Genomic DNA, 18,189 nt, shown 5'->3' on the forward strand with positions numbered 1-18,189 from the left:
AAATTATGGATTTCCACATCCTTATTCCTGCAGTTTACTCAAATATATATGAAACTAAAAGCATTCACTGAATTTGTGACAAACTCTGCTGTTGATAGCTGTGAAACAGGAGATGCCTTTCGGCCGTGCACATTCAAGACCTCGTTAAAAAACAAAGCTCAATCAGGATTCCTGTCCCAACATGAAGAGAGTCTTGTCCAAACATATTTTGAACACATTTCATTTATTCTCAGGTTGCCACTTAAGCTTCCAGTGAGTCACATAATCAAGTTTACATTATTGCTGCATGTCTATATATATTGTCGATACATATCAGTGGTCTCTGACTATTGCTGGCCTCCATGTGTGATTGCCTATTATCATATAAAGCTTCTTGAACTATCAGGTCATCCAACTGAGTCCAAACTAAACATAGAGACGCCACATTTAGTTCACAGAGGTTATACATGCACCACATAGTTGACATGCATTTGACTGAGCCTTAAAGGGGCACGCAGTTATTTTTGCTCTTCCATGAAGTTGGAGGATTAAAAAAAGATTTTAAAAGACTCAATGCTCAAACTCAATGCTGTTCTCCTGTCTCAATAGAACCTTGAGATTATAGCATAGAACCCTGAGATCAGAGAACCTTGAGATCAGAGCATAGAACCCTGAGATCAGAGAACCCTAAGATCAGAGCATAGAACCCTGAGATCAGAGCATAGAACCCTGAGATCAGAGAACCTTGAGATCAGAGAACCCTAAGATCAGAGCATAGAACCCTGAGATCAGAGCATAGAACCCTGAGATCAGAGAACCTTGAGATCAGAGCATAGAACCCTAAGATCAGAGAACCTTGAGATCAGAGCATAGAACCCAGAGATCAGAGCATAGAACCCTCAGGTCAGAGCATAGAACCCTAAGATCAGAGCATAGAACCCTGAGATCAGAGCATAGAACCCTAAGATCAGAGCATAGAACCCTGAGGTCAGAGCATAGAACCCTGAGGTCAGAGCATAGAACCCTAAGATCAGAGCATAGAACCCTGAGATCAGAGCATAGAACCCTGAGATCAGAGCATAGAACCCTGAGATCAGAGAACCCTGAGATCAGAGCATAGAGCCTTGAGGTCAGAGCCCTGAGGTCAGGGTCAAACTCTGGTGCAACACAATATGTATGTAGGTGTTCTTTGACTGATAAAACCCTCAAACCCCAATTCTTATAAACCCCACACCCCAAGTGTATATTGCAAGCTTCCTGTAAAGAAATTGAGGTCCCTTACACTTTAGAAAAGCTCCTTCTGTAGCCACAAAGACATTATACAACCGTTTGCACCAGCAGTAAACTGACTTTCATATAAATCCTTGTTGGCCTACTGACTGTATCAAGAATACATCTAAAAATGTATGCTATTTGCCATTTTAATTAGCTTTCCTTTAATGTATTAATAACAAGTACTTTTAATAAAAAAGTAAAGATCTTAATAAAAAAATATGCATACTGTGATATCAAAGGGAGAAGAATCACTAAATGGCTTCAACGAATCGTGATTAATGTGATGATGTGGGTGTGGATGATTCATTTGGTCAACATCGCTGATTTAACACTGCCGGTGATGCGTTATGGTCTTTGTCTCTCTCTCTCTCTCTCTCTCTCTCTCTCTCTCTCTCTCTCTCTCTCTCTCTCTCTCTCTCTCTCTCTCTCTCTCTGTGTCTCTCTCTTTCTCTCTCTCTCCCTCTCTCTGTCTCCACAACACACACACACACACACACACACACACACACACACACACACACACACACACACACAGGCCCACGCGCATCCCCCTCCCCTTCTGGAGCAGCGAGATGACCATCGCTGGATCCCACTGAGCTCCATCAGACTCTCAGGGTGCATCGCAGCGCGCGGATCAGGAAGGAAGGACGAGGGGGGGCGAACACATTTCGGATCCGCAGCATCAGCTATGAACACCCGCGACGTTGAGTAGAAGTACACGGAGCTCTCACACCATAAACGCGTCGAGGATGAACGGGACCGCAGCGGCCACGGGATCGGCTTCTTGCCGTTTCGCCCACTATTTCGTTGTGTGTGGAGTGGACACGGAGACGGGCCTGGAGCCGGACGATGGAGCAGGTAGACGATCGAGAAACACGGAGCAAACCGATCCACACTGCACAAAAACACACACCCGAGGACATGTCTTGTTTTATGTAACATTTCATGTGGGCCTATTCGAGTGTGTAGTGGTGACATCCATTGAAATATGTTTTGATTGGACGCCACATTGCTCTTCCTCACAAAGCCGTGTTGACAACATAATATCAATAGCTTGTATTTAGGCCAAAATCATATGCATTTCTAATATGTTCTATAAGATGTTTTTGAACTAGGATGGTCTAAAAATGTATCTTTTTAATTGTCATTTTACCACGAATATGGAGTAAGAATTTAAAAGGACAATTGTACTGTATCACCCCGTAGTGTCACCCTATTGTGTTGTCTCTGCTTGGGGAAAGACATTACAGGCCTATTGTGTTTTGTTCAGATGTGATTAAAGCGTTGCTGGTTTCTGCAAGTCATCCACTGCTACGCCTGGAGGAGAAATATAGTGGAGAATGGATTGAAAAGAGAGAGGACAACAGCATCCTATCCTTTATCGCTGGAGCACAGGCAGTGGTTCATGGTGAACACAAGAGGCCTGTGTGAGAGAAACAGCTCCCATATATACGTAGAATGAGAATGAGCAGTGGTAATCTTTGTGACGACTGGTCCGTCTGTTCTTCATGCTCTCAAACAGAGATGGACCTTTGGTGTTTTCATCAAAATATGTCCTTTTCTCATCAAGAGTGGGTGGAAATGGATGCTGGGTTGTAGGTGGATGTGGGGGTTGCCACAACGATGACAGCTGCAGCGATGCTCGTGACGAAAAGCTTCTCAGCTGCTGGTTGTTATAAATGGAGACATCGAGTGGCGTTGCTTTCTCACACACTGAGCTGTTGACACTGAGGACAGATTTAACCAGGAGCCCTCTGTGACGTCTTCACGTGTTCTTGGTCATTGTAAGGAAAAAAATAGCCGTGCAGGTGTACCAACACGTTGAACGTCACTTCCAAAATTGCAGACAATGGTCCCACCCTGGATCTCCCTGTGTTTTTCCTAGCAGAAACATAGCTCATTTAGCAGCTCTTCAGCTGTAAGCAGACATTCCTTTCTCCTTCAGCCAAATGTTTTTTTTGAAAAGGAAAACTGTATGTTTAGGAAAAGCTGTGCTCCCGTTGGAACACATGCTCTGCTGCAGACTAATTACTGCTCTAACTAACCATCGGGCACTTTGATATGTGGCTCCCTGCGGCGAGTGACAGCGCTGCTGGCGAGTTTATCTGAGCTCCACCAATCTGCTTATGTAACAGCGGGTCATCTCAGACCCACTGCAGCAGGGTGTTCTGCTCGCCTTTCAAGGGATTTATTTATCTGTGTGTGACTCTACATCCATATTCTGTCAGCTCTAGTCAAAAGTAGAGGAGATGTTTATTCTGTCATGTGCACAAGTGTTTGGATGCATGAGCTGATACAGTGTCTCTTTTTGTGCAATGTGTCATTAGAGAATGCCTACCGAGAGACAATCTGCCCTTGTTGGCCTCTCAATGGATGGCACTGTATTTCTGCAGCCTAATCAAATTTCACATGACGTTGCCCCTCGCTGGATGGTTGAGGCTTACACCCGACTGTCCCAGGGGTATGACATCACTGGAGAACGAAAACTCCCTGACCCAACATTTGAAAGCTGCATCACAATGTTGGACTGACGGCAAAGAGATGAATACGTTTTCCCTGAGTTATTTTATTTTTAGGCATGCAATAGTTACTTTTATCTTTTTATTTATACGAGCCCAGTACCTCGTCTGTGTCTCAGGCTGAGATGAAGAGAGAGATATGTCTTTCTTGTTTTGTCACATGATTTAACCTTCAGTGGACGGACAAATCTGTAGTCCAAAGACAAAGTGATTTAAACAAAAATGAAAAACACCTCATCCTCAATGGTATTTGCTGTCTAATTAATTAATCTCTTTCTGCTTTTTATACAAACCTCATCTACTTCTGTGATGAATGGGACATTGGGGGTAACTCAGCTGGTGAATATGACAGATGTCTTCAATCATCCATGATGAAGTGTGTCCGTTTTAGGAACGGGGCACCATTCAGGGACTAGAATATTGATATTATAGTGGTAATGAAGCTGATATCATTGAATAATCGACAGAAAGGTAATCAATTTTAAACAAGAAATGTTCAACATCTCAATTGTGAGGATCTGCTTATTTTATTTGAATTACTATGTGACAGGAAATTCAATATATTTGAGCCGTTGGTCAGACAAAGCAGCCAATGTTAAAATGTCACATTGGGTTTTAGTTAACTGGTAGAGACATTTGTCACGATTTTCTGACATTTATGGACGAAATGATTAACCAAGAAAACAATTGTTAGATTGAATTATTATAAAAAATAATCATTAGTTGCAGCCTGCGAACACAGCCTCTTGCATCAAGTTCTCGCAGGTACTGAGATCCACTTGTCAGATAATGCACTGCCATATCTGTCACTGAAGCAAGACGGAGGAAAGAAAGAAAATGTGTGTGTGTTTGTGTGTGTGGACATTTTAGCTTTCATTCATTCACTCCAACAATCCTCCCTCATGAATGTGGTCTGTTCAACCTCTTTGGTGGGAGCCCGTGTCAGGAGGAGTGGGGCTCTTAATTGGGTCAGCTGATGAAACTCAGGGTGACGCAAATCGCCGCCGGGCTTTGTCTTGATGGCTATCTTCGAGGCCACGGCGGAAAGTGCTGCCATGGCAACTAGGCACTCGATTCTCCCTCTCGGCGCCAACACCAATTTGTATCTTTAGCAAAGAACATTGACTCCCCCTCTCAATGTGATCCATTAGCTCCTGTCTCCCACCTACCAGTCTGACTCAGTTTAACTTGAAGTGGTGCTCTTTCCTTACTCCGCCTGTGGCGGCGTTTCCTCTCTCGGGTGCTGTGCGTCATCTCGTAGGCAGGTGAGATTCAGGATGTTCCTGAATGCTGAATCGGTGCGTCAAAGCTGAAAGAGAAGACTAGTTAGTTTGCCAACTGCATTTGTTTTTGTTCTTGTAAAGCAGCGATGTCCGTTGAAGCTGAACATGAATTCTGAGAATTCAGAGAATAGTGTATAGAGTCCTCTTCAAGGGCATCCCCCAATGAATAATGAAAGTACCTCATTCACTGCTGTCAGTCCATTACACACACACAGAATCATACACACACTTTATTTCTATCGTCAGCAGCTCCTCTTCTTCTTTTAGTTCGAAGCTGGACGAGAGGAGGAACTTGAGCCAGCGGGGGCAATGCATCAAATCTGTGCATTGTGAGTTTTCTTGCATGCACTGCAAATTCATCCTTTCATGCACATGTAGCTGTTATATAAATATCTCTCCTCCCTAATCCTGAGCCTGAGCTCTTTTGTTATGTGAAAAAGCAACTTATTTTCATCCAGTGCACTCTCTACAGGAGTAAAGAGTTTCCTTCTGCAGAGTGTCATGGGGGTGTTGTACCGCTTTTCCAGTCTATCTCTATGGTAATGAGATGAGTTGCATAACTCTGGAAAGGGCTTCCCTTCTTTGCTGCAAAATGGACTTTTCTGTCAACAACAGAAAAGTCCAACAACTTTGGTAGTTTTTTTTTCAGCTCATGTCAGATAAGGTCGTCCTGTCCAAGCGTTACCATAAATCATAGGGGCTGTCATTTTGTGACGTCCTCTGTCCTGTCCTTTACACCGTGTCATGAAGTCTGTCTCAGCAGAGACAAAGGTCAAAGACCAATCTGTGCCGAGATGATCTCACTGTAACTCTATTCTTCTCTGCATCGGTTTGTCTTTCAGGAGAAGGCTTTGAGCAGAGCCCCATTCGACGTTCCTTCAAGTCCAAGGTTCAGGTGCACTACCCTGAAAGCACAGACAGAAACCCCTTCAATAAAGATGCCGTCAACATGGTGAGGTCTATAAACACACTTCTTCTTCTTCTTCTTCTTCTTCTTCTTCTTCTTCTTCTTCTTCTTCTTCTCCTTTTTCTTCTCAGTCGCACAAATACAACAGATCATACAACAAATACTTGTCATGTGGTACTCAGACTTAACATTAAGTTACTTATTCCGCATCTTGTTTCAAATAAACGTTCAATTTCACAATTACTTGAATCTTTAGGTGATGAAGAATTATTTCTTTGCTGGCCACAAGCTTAATTTTTCTTTAGATATGCGTCTCTTCTTGTACAGCCTCCTGAATGATTACTAGTTAAATTACAGCACAGTTGTTTGGAATGTCATATTCTATGATGACATTTACTTATGAGTCAAATAAAAAGTGCGCAGCTAAGAAAATTCCCCACTACTGTCAGTTATTAGGGGGCTACTTTTGCCACTTTGTTCCGAATCCCACTTTAATGTTTCCTTCTCCATTTTCTCCTCAGCTCTGTATGCCGAGGGGCCTCTCCTTCCGTACGCGGGCAGAAAGACTTGATTCTCATTTTCACTCTTTCACAATGTCTTTTGACGACGGCACACGCTCCTACGGCTTTGTCCACACCTTCTATGAGGAGGTGACCAGTGCTCAGATCATCACTGCTATGCAGACTCTCTGCCAGATGCACCATGTGGAGCACCATTCAGCTTCATCTGCCTCCTCTCCCTCCTCTTCGTCTTCATCCGCCTCCTCGCCCTCCACCTCCAGCATGGACTCGCTTGTGAGCAGCTTGGATGAGTCGGACACTGAGTCTGTGGTTTCTGCTTGCCTCGGCTGCGCAAGCTCCTTTGATCCAGCTCGTGACACCCTGTACGTGTCCAAAGCCCTCTGCCTCCTCACTCCGCTCCCCTTCCTTCAAGCTGCTCGAGAGTTTCTGTCTCAGCTGCACCAGGCTGTGACGTCTCACACAGCCCCGCCTCTCCCTATAGAGAGCTACATCCATAACATCCTGTACGAGGTGCCCCTGCCTCCTCCTGGCAGGTCCCTGAGGTTCCACGGGGTGCAGGGACCCATCGTGTGCCAGCGACCCGGCCCGGGCGAGCTTCCTCTGGGGGAGTATCCACTTGGTGAGGCGTTCTCGCTGCTGGGTGTGGACAATATGGTTCAACTACTTACCTGTGCCCTTCTGGAGACACAAGTCCTGCTTTGCTCTCACGGTAAGCTCCATATTCAGTCATTAGCTCAGTGCAAATAATGTCATAGTAAAGTCAAAGGCAGACATTAATAATGTCATTAAGAAAATCTGTTTTCAAACATTGTACCATAATCAATGTTTTTGTAGAATTTAGCAACACCCACAGCTTAGCTGGTTTTACCCTTAACAAGCATTAATAGCATCACATACATATAACATCAAAATATAAAACTAATCAAAATATAGAGTACAGTACAAGGCACAAAATTGAACTAAATATCTTTTTTCAGAATTTACACTACAACTATGTCACATTTAATCTACATTCCCAGCCACAGATAACAACAAGCAGATGGGTTTGAGGTTAAATACTGTAGAGAAAATGACATTGTAACTTAATGCATGTGGAACATCCTCAGTCGTTAATTGGGTTGTGCTCTGTGGCATGTAAACAAGAATATTAATTAAATTGTTTTCCAAGCACCTAATGTAAACAGCTTAATTAAAAAACGGGGATGTACTTTAAAATCCGCCCTTCCCTTTGGATTTATACTCTAGGTGATTACTTCATGCTAATTCTCTCCCTCTCTGTCTGTCTATCTGAATGTCTCTCATCTTTCTCATCTCCTCAGACTACCAACGTTTGATGACAGTGGCAGAGGGCGTCACCACCTTGCTCTTCCCATTCCAGTGGCAACACATCTACCTGCCCATTGTTTCAGCACCGCTACAGCACCTCCTGGACGCTCCTGTGCCGTTCCTGTTGGGCATCCAGCGCAGAGATGGATCTCAGCGATCCTCACTCCACCTGCCACATGAGGTACACAACTGAATGCGGAGCTTCATCTGTTGTTCCCTGCGTGAACGTGACAGGCAGGATTTCAGGAAGCAGTCGTTTTGGTAAAGACAATGCTCTTCCTCAGTGCTTCCCCCCTCTTTACAAATCATGCATCTGAGATTACTTCATGCTGCATGAATATCTCACTGAAACCTCTTTTGAAGTCGCTCTGCCCTAGAAAGGATGCAGTTGAAAGACAGCCCGAGGGGTTGATGAAAGCAATAACATGAGAGATCCAGAATAATAGGACTCACTGAATAATTAATGAGAATTAGGGATCTTCACTTATTTCTTTAGTTGTGCAGTTTGATGTATGGGTGGTAATAAAAAAGGAAGTGTGAAATACTTATATCATACATGTAGGGTTTGGTGAGATTGTCCTTCTTTTCTCAATTTAAGGGCACAGTTTGACTCGTTTGGTCCAACAACAGACCTACACTAATATTACTATCTTATATTATTGATACGCAGGAAAAGCCTGAATGCAACCGAATGAAACCGACGATGACAAAACACAGGTTAAAAAGTGAAGACATTAAGTAGGGGGATGAAGCTGCACAGAGTAAGGAGTTGTCTGTATGTGTCCACTCTCCAGTACATCACCTTCCCCTGAGGTTATAAACTGACTGCCTGAGGTCACTGTTGAAGGTCGCGTTGCTGCTGACGGCGCTGTGCTCCACTGCTGCTTACAGAAGCAGTATTTTTAAATCAGTGCCTATCTTTTTCACAAAGTTCTGGACTTCATTGCTCAGCAGCTCCATTCGCACAGTTTGGCACATATTTCAGATTTGTTTGCCAGTGTGAAAGCCTGATATTGAAGGTTTCCACAATTCCCTCTTTTGCTGTGATACCAGAAATCATTAGATTGCTGGTATCACATTACACTGTCATTAGATGCTTCACATGCTAATATCCTCTGAGGGCTTATCGCAGTGAAATGCTAAGATTCTATTAATGGAAAGAAAATCTTAATTTTTGATCTTAATTGGATGTTAAAGCTCAGCCACTGTATTGTAGTTGGTTAAACCGGTCATGATTATCTGATGAAGGAGCCAGTTGAAAAGTGTTTTTCATAATTCAAATTTTCTTTCTTGTCTCTTTCTGCTTCAAAGGCAAACCTCTGCTTTGTGGACATTGACAACCGCTGTGTCGAGGCCCCCGAGGACCTCCCCGTTTTTCCAGACCAGACCGAGTTAATTCATGAGCTGAGTGAAGTACTGCTGCGTTTTGGGCTTCCTCCTCAAGGCGGCGTGGTCACCACGCCTGCCACCGCCTCCCCTCGCCTGAGCAGCCTGGTGCTGGAGGATCTGATGGAGGACAGAAGGAACGGAAACCTGGGAGGCGAGGAGCTGGAGGTGCTGGAGAGGCTGCAGGCTCTGGCACAGAGATGCGGAGGAGAAAAGATGTCCGATGGAGGGAAGACGCTGGGACACGTGTTTGAGGAGGAGGAGGAGGAAGAGTTGAAGTCCGCAAAGCTGAACATTCAGCTGAGGGAGGTGTTTGCTGGTCGTTTTTCTGCAATGTTTGGCCGGTATGAGGAGTTTGTCATCCACAGCGCTCTTGATTTGGACTCCTGGTTGAGCAACCGAGAGGGAACGTTCAGCTTTGACAAGGTACTTCAGTAGATTATAAGACACAAAGATTGATTAATACAGTGGTTCTCACCTTTTTTTCCTTTGATGTACCCCATCTAAATTATACGTTTTGAAAAAAACATATTAGATAGAAGATAGAATATATAAAATCCAGTTCAGGAACCTACACTTATATTTTATTGAATATTATTTTATTTTTTTTAAAGGATTTTTGAATAAATGTAAATGTGAAATATTTACTTCAAAAATCTCATGCACCCCCTGGATTAATAGTTTGAATACAACTACTGTGTTGATGCCAATTATTTCCATATGTATTAAGACTTCTTGGTATGTTTTTGAAATACTTTATGTACCTGTCCATGTTGTGTTTGTGCTTTCAGGGCTCCTTCCTCTCAGGTCAGCCTGCAAACCACTTGCACTTCTTGTCCCGGTTCCTGGAGACGTCCATGTTTTCTTCCTTCGTGGATGGGAAGGTGATATCTCGCTGGGCGGACAGAGAACCACTGCAGCAGCTGTTTGACAATCGCCTGGAGCGAGAACGACTGTATGACGCAGACGAAGAGGAGTCCCGCAACTGTCGCTACAGGAAATGCACCACAGTCTTTGAATCAGGTACTGTGACGGTGTTCATGAACAAAAGAAGATTCATTAAAGTACTATGACATACATGTTGTTGCAAGAGGAGTCACGTACCTATTGTATTCCTACAACATGGACCACAAGGAAAAATATAAAACAAATCTGGCTCAAATATTGCGCTTAGTATATCATAAATCAATGTTGATATGCCAGGGAAGCCTTTTTATTTTTGGGCTTCATTTCAATAGATTTGGCACTTAATAGTAACTTAAATTATTACATCAGTCATTTGAAGAAGCTGTACCTTTATTTTGACAACCTATGACAAACTATGAACGCCATAGGGATGTTTCTGCAGTCTGTTTTCAGCATTTAGATATTATTTGGCAAAAAACGTAGTTTGAACCGCCAATTGGTTGATTGAGCACAATGATGGTTGAAGTGGATGCCAGATTGTTGAGAGGGAATGTGCAGATCTGCTGCCATCTGTCCTTCTGTTTGGGTTTATTCTGTATGTCGATTATGTTGCTCTCCTTTCTGCAACCACCATTTCTTCTCTCAAATTGAAATAAGCACTCTGCTTGAGATGAGTTGTGTGCCAGAACATTTAACTATTTAACTAAATATCTGATGAATAATTGAAACACAAAAGGCTTGGGATATTATTTGAGTGGGAAAAGATGTTCCCACTAATTGTTACTTCCATGACTCGTCATGATTTATCTACAGTAGATATATCCCTGTTAGATCCTAACCTTTGATGGGTTTGTAACTGCAGCTCAGGTCATCGAGCGCAGACTGCTAAAGGCTGACCACACAGCCATACACCCCCACCTCCTGGACATGAGGATCGGCCAGGGTCGTCACCACCCGGGGTACTTCCCTAAGCTGCAGGCTGATGTGCTTGCTCAAGGACAAAACACCAACAAGTGAGCCTTTATTTTCTTTATTTACTGAGAATACATTAGAATAGAGTTCCCCAAGCACAGACACTTGTAGCTTTAGTCCACGGGCTACAAAGAGTAGCTCAACTGATTTGAAAATATTTGTGATTAAACCAATACATCAACATATTTTAGGTGGAAAATAAACCTCCAATGGGATTAGAAATTGATACGCTGCTTATGTTATCACAATAATTAACAAAACTAAAATTAATTTTAAAAACCGTTAATATAGTCTATAGCCTAAAGTAATTTACAATCGGTAGAAATAAATTAGCCAAAAGAAATGGATAAAGAGTTATAATAGTTAGCTAACAGTAATGGATGAATAGTTTAATAGCTGTCCTGCTCTTGCCACACTAAGGGCAGGATGCATGAAGTTATCTTATGCAGGCTGTGTGGGTTCATCAGGCAACAGGGGAACACAGCATTAGCATATCAGTAGTTGTCCTGGTCTACTTTATTACTTATCAAAAGTCACACATGTGCATTTTAAATAGACAAACACCTCCCCACAGGCTTGGAACTGTGAATTCATTTTTGCTATTATCTGTCCGAACAGGTGGTCTGGTCGTGTCACAGCTTCTCGCAGGCCTGACCTCAAGAGATCAACTGTGACTGAACACTTGGGAGTGGACAATGAACAGAGACCGGTACGTTCAAATGCACACACAGACACACACAGACCATAAGAAGCTTGTGTCTGATATATTACCGTTTGTTAAACAGAAGCACACATTTGCGAGGAAGAACCTTCGCCAGGCTAAGCTTCTTGATTCGTCGCCTCAAGCTGTCACTCAGACTCACCGCGAGTTTGTCGACGGGCTGCTGGGCGAGTGTCGTCTGAAGGTTAGAGCTCTATCAGCGTGGTGATGGAGGCACTGCTGTCATTGATTTTTTTAAATCGTTGTACAAAGTTAATGCCACAAAACTCTCTCTGGCTTGTCAGACCAAACGGATGCTGATGGAGAGGATGGGGAAGGAGTGTGTGGAACTGGGTCAGGGAGAAGCCAACATCACTGGCCTGCAGGAAAACACTCTCATCCACGGTCTGTGTGACCTACTGGAGAGAACCTGGGGCCACGGCCTGCAGCTGAAACAGGTCAGACACATCATTTAACATGCCCTATCAGCTCAGACGACCTAAAAAAACATATGTGTTTTCCCTACGTAAATGAATTCACATCATCAGCAACTTTATGAACAGCTTGAATATTGATAGCGTGTTTAATCTGAACAGGGGAAGTCCGCTCTTTGGTCCCATCTGCTTCACTACCAGGCGGCCCGGGTGAAGACGGAGACACCAGCCGAGTCTCCAGGTCAGAGCACAACTTGACTGCTTTGTTTTTCTTGTGTAAATCACTGAACTACGGGATGGATTATCATCGGTGTTTAACTTCTGTCTATTTAGGGTTAAACGGTTCGGACCACAGAACGTTTGATGTTGGCACTCTGCCCCTGAGAGGATCGTTAATACAGGATATGAGGTAACCAGAGCAAACATATAGTGTTGGAAAAGGTGATGCATCTCTCTGCATTGGAGCTTGTTTTTTTACTTCGTTCTGTTGTTCTTTCAGGTTCATCCAGACCATGAGTGAGGGTCTGTCAGAGGTGGGTCAAGCTCGGGCCTGGATCCACCTGGCTCTGGAGAAGAAAATGCTGTCCCAGCACCTTAAAGAGCTGCTTACAAACCAGGAGCTGCTCAGGTCCGAATTCACTCATAATTTACTTTCAATGACAAGTAGACACAAGGCTAGTGTTTCTGGATGTCACAAGTCTCTTTCTCCTTGTCCCCTGACAGGCAGCTGTATAAACCACATGCATTCCTGCTCTGTGAGGAAGAAAGGGAGCAGTTTCTGTTCCACCTGCTCTCTCTCAACACTGTGGACTACCTCTGCTTCACACGTGTCTTCACCTCTATCAGTAAGTCCTGTAAACTCTAACAACAAAATGTTAGAATTTACTGGCAGCTTTGTTAGCTTCTGAGGACACTGAACATTTTCTTTGGGCTGCGACTCCACTGACTGACCTTATATACTTGAATTACAACATGTGTCCCGTGGATTCACACAGACCCTTTAGATCTCAAACAAAATACATTAAATCTGCTGTGAGGCTGTGAAAATCCTTTTTACTCTTGAGTATTGTGAGACATAAATGATTGAAACTTTGCCCTTGGTCTCTTTTGTCTCTTCAGGTATTCCATACCGTGTTGTTATAATACCCATGAAGAAGCTGAGCATTGCAATGGCAACAGTTGACCCTTGGGTGTGTGTGTCGGGAGAACTGGGTGATTCAAGTGTTAGACAGATCCCGAAGAATACACAAGAGATTTATTTCAAGGTTTGTGTACACACTGCAGCAGCAAGGTCAACATCATGTCATAGAGAGACGCGTGCCTAGATATATTTACTGTTGTTTCTGCTTTTTTTTCAGTGCAAGAACCTTGGCAGGCTGAGCACGCTGCAGCTGGGACAGCAGAACTCTGGCTTGCTGGCCAAGTGTCTGATTGACTGTGTGATGGTGTATAATGAGATCACTGGACACACCTACAAGTAACCTGCTTACTTTGACCTTGGTCTGATTAATTAACACTGACTTTGACCTCAAAGCACAGTGGCTAATTATACAAGTGTTTGATAAAACCACCATGACATCCGAATACTCCTGACTGTCGAATATTGAATGTCTGAGAATCTTTGCAAGTTCATTTAATACCATAATGCCGTGAACTGATGCCAGAGGTGCCTAGTAAAGAGCAATTATGTCTAAAATCTTTGAAAATTGTTGTCAGTTTTCTAAACTAAAGGTTATTTAGAAAAAATAACTATACACAACCATTACATAATACGAGCTGATTCAAACAGATGGTTCTTACTGAATAATTGTATAATATATATTTTGAAGTTGTATGCTGAAACACTGTCTTTTTTTCTTTCAGGTTCCCTTGTGGCCGATGGCTGGGGAAAGGCGTGGGCGACGGCAGCTTGGAAAGAGTTCTCATTGGTCAGCTGGTGTCCCCTGGAGGAGAGGAGGATGCAGGAAGGTGGACGGGGACACCTCCGGAGCTGGCCTCTCCTTCTCAGACTGTGCGGGCAGTGCTGGAATCGCTTGGCAGCCGAAGCAGTGCGTAGTGACAAAGAACACATTCTTTAGTACAATAGCTGACCTACTTGGTACAATGATGGATTCTGCCCCTGGATCACCTTTTTGTTTAGCTCCCGTCCACTTCCCCTCATGTCTGTCATCCTTGTGTTTCCATTTGTAACTTGTCTTTATTTATATTGTCAGGATTAATGTCTGTTGAGGTACAAGAGGACATGAGGGAAGCAGCAAATAACCTTGTTAAACACTTCCACAAACCCGAACAAGAGGTATGTGACTGAAAATAATGAAGGTCTATACAACATTAAACTATATTAATTTAACCTGTTCAAACGGTGTAAAAAGGGTTAATAATAATACAGTGATGTGTTATATTGTCAAGCTTCTGCTAATTTTTTCTATCTATAACATGGTTTGATACCTCAGCTTCTCCAGCCCAGGCTTCATGTGTTTTGTTCGTCTATCGGACTAGCCTCTCTCATCTCCACAGCAAGTTAAAAGCGCTGAAGAGAATTGATGGATCACTATCATTTATCTTTAATGGGCCTCCTATTCATTGACATAACAACTTCAGGCTTAAAGCATTTGCTCTGTTCTGTTGGCTTCCTCTCATTTAATGAAAGAAAAGCCTTTTGGATTAGAACATAAACAAATTGTTCTTTGCTGTGGAGGATTTTGGAAAAAAAATTGCATATATGGGGATTTATTGAAATTGAAAGATGAGCGTCTTGCTTGCTGTGCCTCTATTAACTCCCATTTCTCCCATCCCAGAGGGGAAACCTGACAGTCCTGTTGTGCGGTGAAGGCGGTCTGGTGCTTTCCTTGGAGAAGTTCCTCCTGCACGGGCTCAAACCTAACCGTCTTTTCCAGATGAATGTGTTTGTTTGGGACTTTGTCGGTAAGTGCTGCGAGTGTGAGCCCATTAAGTGTGATGTTTTACTTCTTGCTGATGTCCCTCTAGTGGTGATGAATATAAAATTAACATATCAAATTGCATGCAATAAACCATGACTGATGTGTTTTTGTTAACAACTAGTGTTGTATCCTTTATCTCCAGTGTTTGTCTTCTACGACCTAATTTCCCTTCATGTCTGTATAAGTTAGAAACTGACAGTATCACCAACTGTCTCCCACAGAAAAGGCAGTGGTTTCCATGGAGACAGCTGACCAGATGGGTGACCTGCATGGATCAAAGCTGTCAAAAAGTCCCCCTTGCAATTTACTTTGTCACTACGTCAATGCCATCAATGCCTCGCCACGAAACATTGGAAAAGAGGGCAAATTTCAGCTGTTCGTCTGCTTTGGAATCAGGTGAGTTCTCATCATTTAATCCAATAATAGCTTTATAATTGGACAAATACTTAATTAATCCAATTAAATAAATCTAAAAACATTGACATAACATACCGTACAGGTAAAGAACATGTCAGCCTTTGTCTTCTAATGGTTGGACATAAAGTAATTCATTTCTCTGTGAATTAAAAAAAAGCATCACGAAGCTAAACTAAATTAGCTTTTTATTTTCAGTTGAAAAAGGTGAATATAAATTAGATAACTGTGACATCAGCTGACACCACATTTACAATAAGCTTTGCCTTCTCATGTGTGTGAATCAACAGTCAGTATAAATATAGATTGGTCTCAATCAAATCTCAGTGGATTTGGTTCGAGTCAACCAGTAAGGTCATATGTTGTTCTGTCCTTTTTGATTTATCTCCATATGTTCTGTCAATTAACTGCTTTAAAATAGTAACACTTTAGCAATATACGTGGAGGTGTACGGTGTCCAATGCTTGTAACACTGATACAACACTGTGGTTAAAAGCTGTTTAAAGAGAAAGTTCATGCGCTAGTTCTGTCGTGTTGTCAGCCGGCTCACCTTTCAATTCAACCCTTAGCTTCATCAGGCATTTATTTATGGGACCATAATTGACCGCTTACCTATTCCTCTTGGCAGGGACCGGCTTCTCTCTCAGTGGCTCCCCCTGCTGGCTGAGTGTCCCCTGACAGTGCGAACATATGAGGACGGTGCTCTGTTGCGGGACCGAGCTGCTGTCCACTCCCTCTCCCGTGTCCTGCACACTCTCAATGAGTTTATCATTACCCTGGAGACGGCACTGGTCAAAGGAGTTGACCTCTGACCCTAACGAATAAGCCCCTGCTCTGTGACCTACTGCAGGAATGCAGATGGGTCAAAACATTCATCTTGCCATCTGTGGGGAATGAAAGGACATTCAGACAATTGAGAAATGGGACTTTTTCATAAAAGAAGACAGTGGACCAGAACAAGTCACTGGCAGTTCAAGCTCCAAACGTATTGCCTTGTTCACTGATGTAAATGTCTTATATACTGTATTTGCTTCAGGAAATAGTCAGATTTTCCATGCTTGTTTACACTGTGAAATTCTATCTCCTCATGGAGGAATAGAAAGTTGTTCATTATCCCACATTTACAGTAGATATTTCCAAAACTCACACCATTAAATGTACCTGACCCTAGGACAACTATAACTCTCCTTCAACTGCTGTATTGCTTGCACTTGAACTTTAAACTAAGCACATGCATGGCCAAAATCTGTTTGTTTGTTTTATGTCTTAGTGTGTTGTGATCTGAAATATCAGGACTCAGGCCTTATTGTAATAAAAAAAAAAACTTGACTTTATTTATTGGATATCTAAGTAAGTATACTCTTTGAAGACAATGTTCCCATTCAATAATATGTTACAAATGTTCTATTATTATGCTCTTGTTATACTGTGTAACATCTTGCCTGTTTATCCTTGTTTACTTCAGTTTGGGTTCAAATACTGAAGCGTTGTACTCCTGAAATCCTCTTTTGGTGAAACACTGAAACCAAACTGCTGTCCTAATTGTGTCAGGCTTTGTCACTTTGTCAGAAAGTTTTTTTTCCTTCTCTCATGGTAAATATGTTGCTTCATTAGACCTTTGATATAATTGCTCCCATTTGTTATTAAAGTGTAATGAATTTGTGGCACATTTTCTGTATAAAGGCATCTTGTTTGTGTAAAACGGTAGACTTCAATATGGACACACTTTACTGATTATGTGGATAATAGTCATACTGTTTGTTTCTAAGGTGTTCAGTTGTCTACATACCATGACTAGAGTGCAGTTTCTCAAAACTCTGTATTATGTTGTCACATTTACTTTAATAGTTAAAGAGTTATCAAAATTCTGTTTCCTGAACTGTCCTGCGAGCACTATGTATCCAATGACCAAGCCTCTATTATAATTTAATACAGATTAGATGAAGCAATAAGGAATTGTTATTTATGAAATGTGTTGTCAAAGATTAAAGTTAATATTGGCATAACTGACTTGGTGTTTTTTTTTTAGCCATTTGCTCAAATCTATGATGTCTGAAAGGATAAATTATATTAGCTGTAAAATGCACAATTCCGTTCAATTGCCAAAAGGTTTACTGTACTTCAATGACATTGGACTAATTGCATCTAATATTTATAACGATTTTTACTTTTATAGTGTGGAAAATAAAAACTACGGTATAGACTATGGTATAGACTGTGTTTGCATGCATCTTCTGATAGACTCCATTGATTAGTTTGAGGATAGTGTTGCCAATATTTTTGCACCAAATCAGCTTTATACAAGGGATGACTCAAACAGCACATGTGGGGTGCAATGCAATACATTAAGCCTAAAGTAAAATAGTAATTAGAGTATTTTTGCAGAATTGAATTGGAGTGCTACCTCTATTTATTTTGACCATCTATTTATAACTCAACCCATATATACAGAGAGATTTTTATTTGCATTAGGGTTTTTCCCAAATTGTATTACTGCCCGCGTAGACGGTGTAAATCAATGATGCAAAATTTGTTTTCAGCAAAGTACCTCCTAACCAGTGCAAAGCATTTTTCGTTGAAAATAAGATGCAATACACAGTGCTGTGCCATCTGTGTTTGATGTGA

General features: G+C 42.2%; 1 protein-coding gene across 1 annotated transcript; it reads left to right on the top strand.

Annotated features, from left to right (window-relative positions):
• Window positions 1-1,787: 1,787 nt before the first annotated feature.
• LOC137803822 (DENN domain-containing protein 5B-like) lies at window positions 1,788-17,559 on the top strand. Its single transcript, XM_068602599.1, has 21 exons — window positions 1,788-2,112; window positions 5,899-6,008; window positions 6,485-7,193; window positions 7,804-7,991; window positions 9,122-9,622; window positions 9,988-10,219; window positions 10,965-11,115; window positions 11,693-11,783; window positions 11,860-11,979; window positions 12,080-12,232; window positions 12,371-12,449; window positions 12,542-12,617; window positions 12,708-12,836; window positions 12,932-13,053; window positions 13,328-13,473; window positions 13,567-13,685; window positions 14,072-14,256; window positions 14,422-14,504; window positions 15,007-15,133; window positions 15,372-15,546; window positions 16,193-17,559. Exons 1-21 carry the CDS (start codon window positions 2,004-2,006, stop codon window positions 16,374-16,376), a joined length of 3,789 nt encoding a protein of 1,262 aa, XP_068458700.1. The 5' UTR covers window positions 1,788-2,003; the 3' UTR covers window positions 16,377-17,559.
• Window positions 17,560-18,189: the final 630 nt, after the last annotated feature.

Source organism: Clinocottus analis, unplaced genomic scaffold (genome assembly GCF_023055335.1).
Source record: "Clinocottus analis isolate CAN_PGR_092001 unplaced genomic scaffold, fCliAna1.0.p SCAF_6, whole genome shotgun sequence".
Lineage (NCBI taxonomy): Eukaryota > Metazoa > Chordata > Actinopteri > Perciformes > Cottidae > Clinocottus > Clinocottus analis.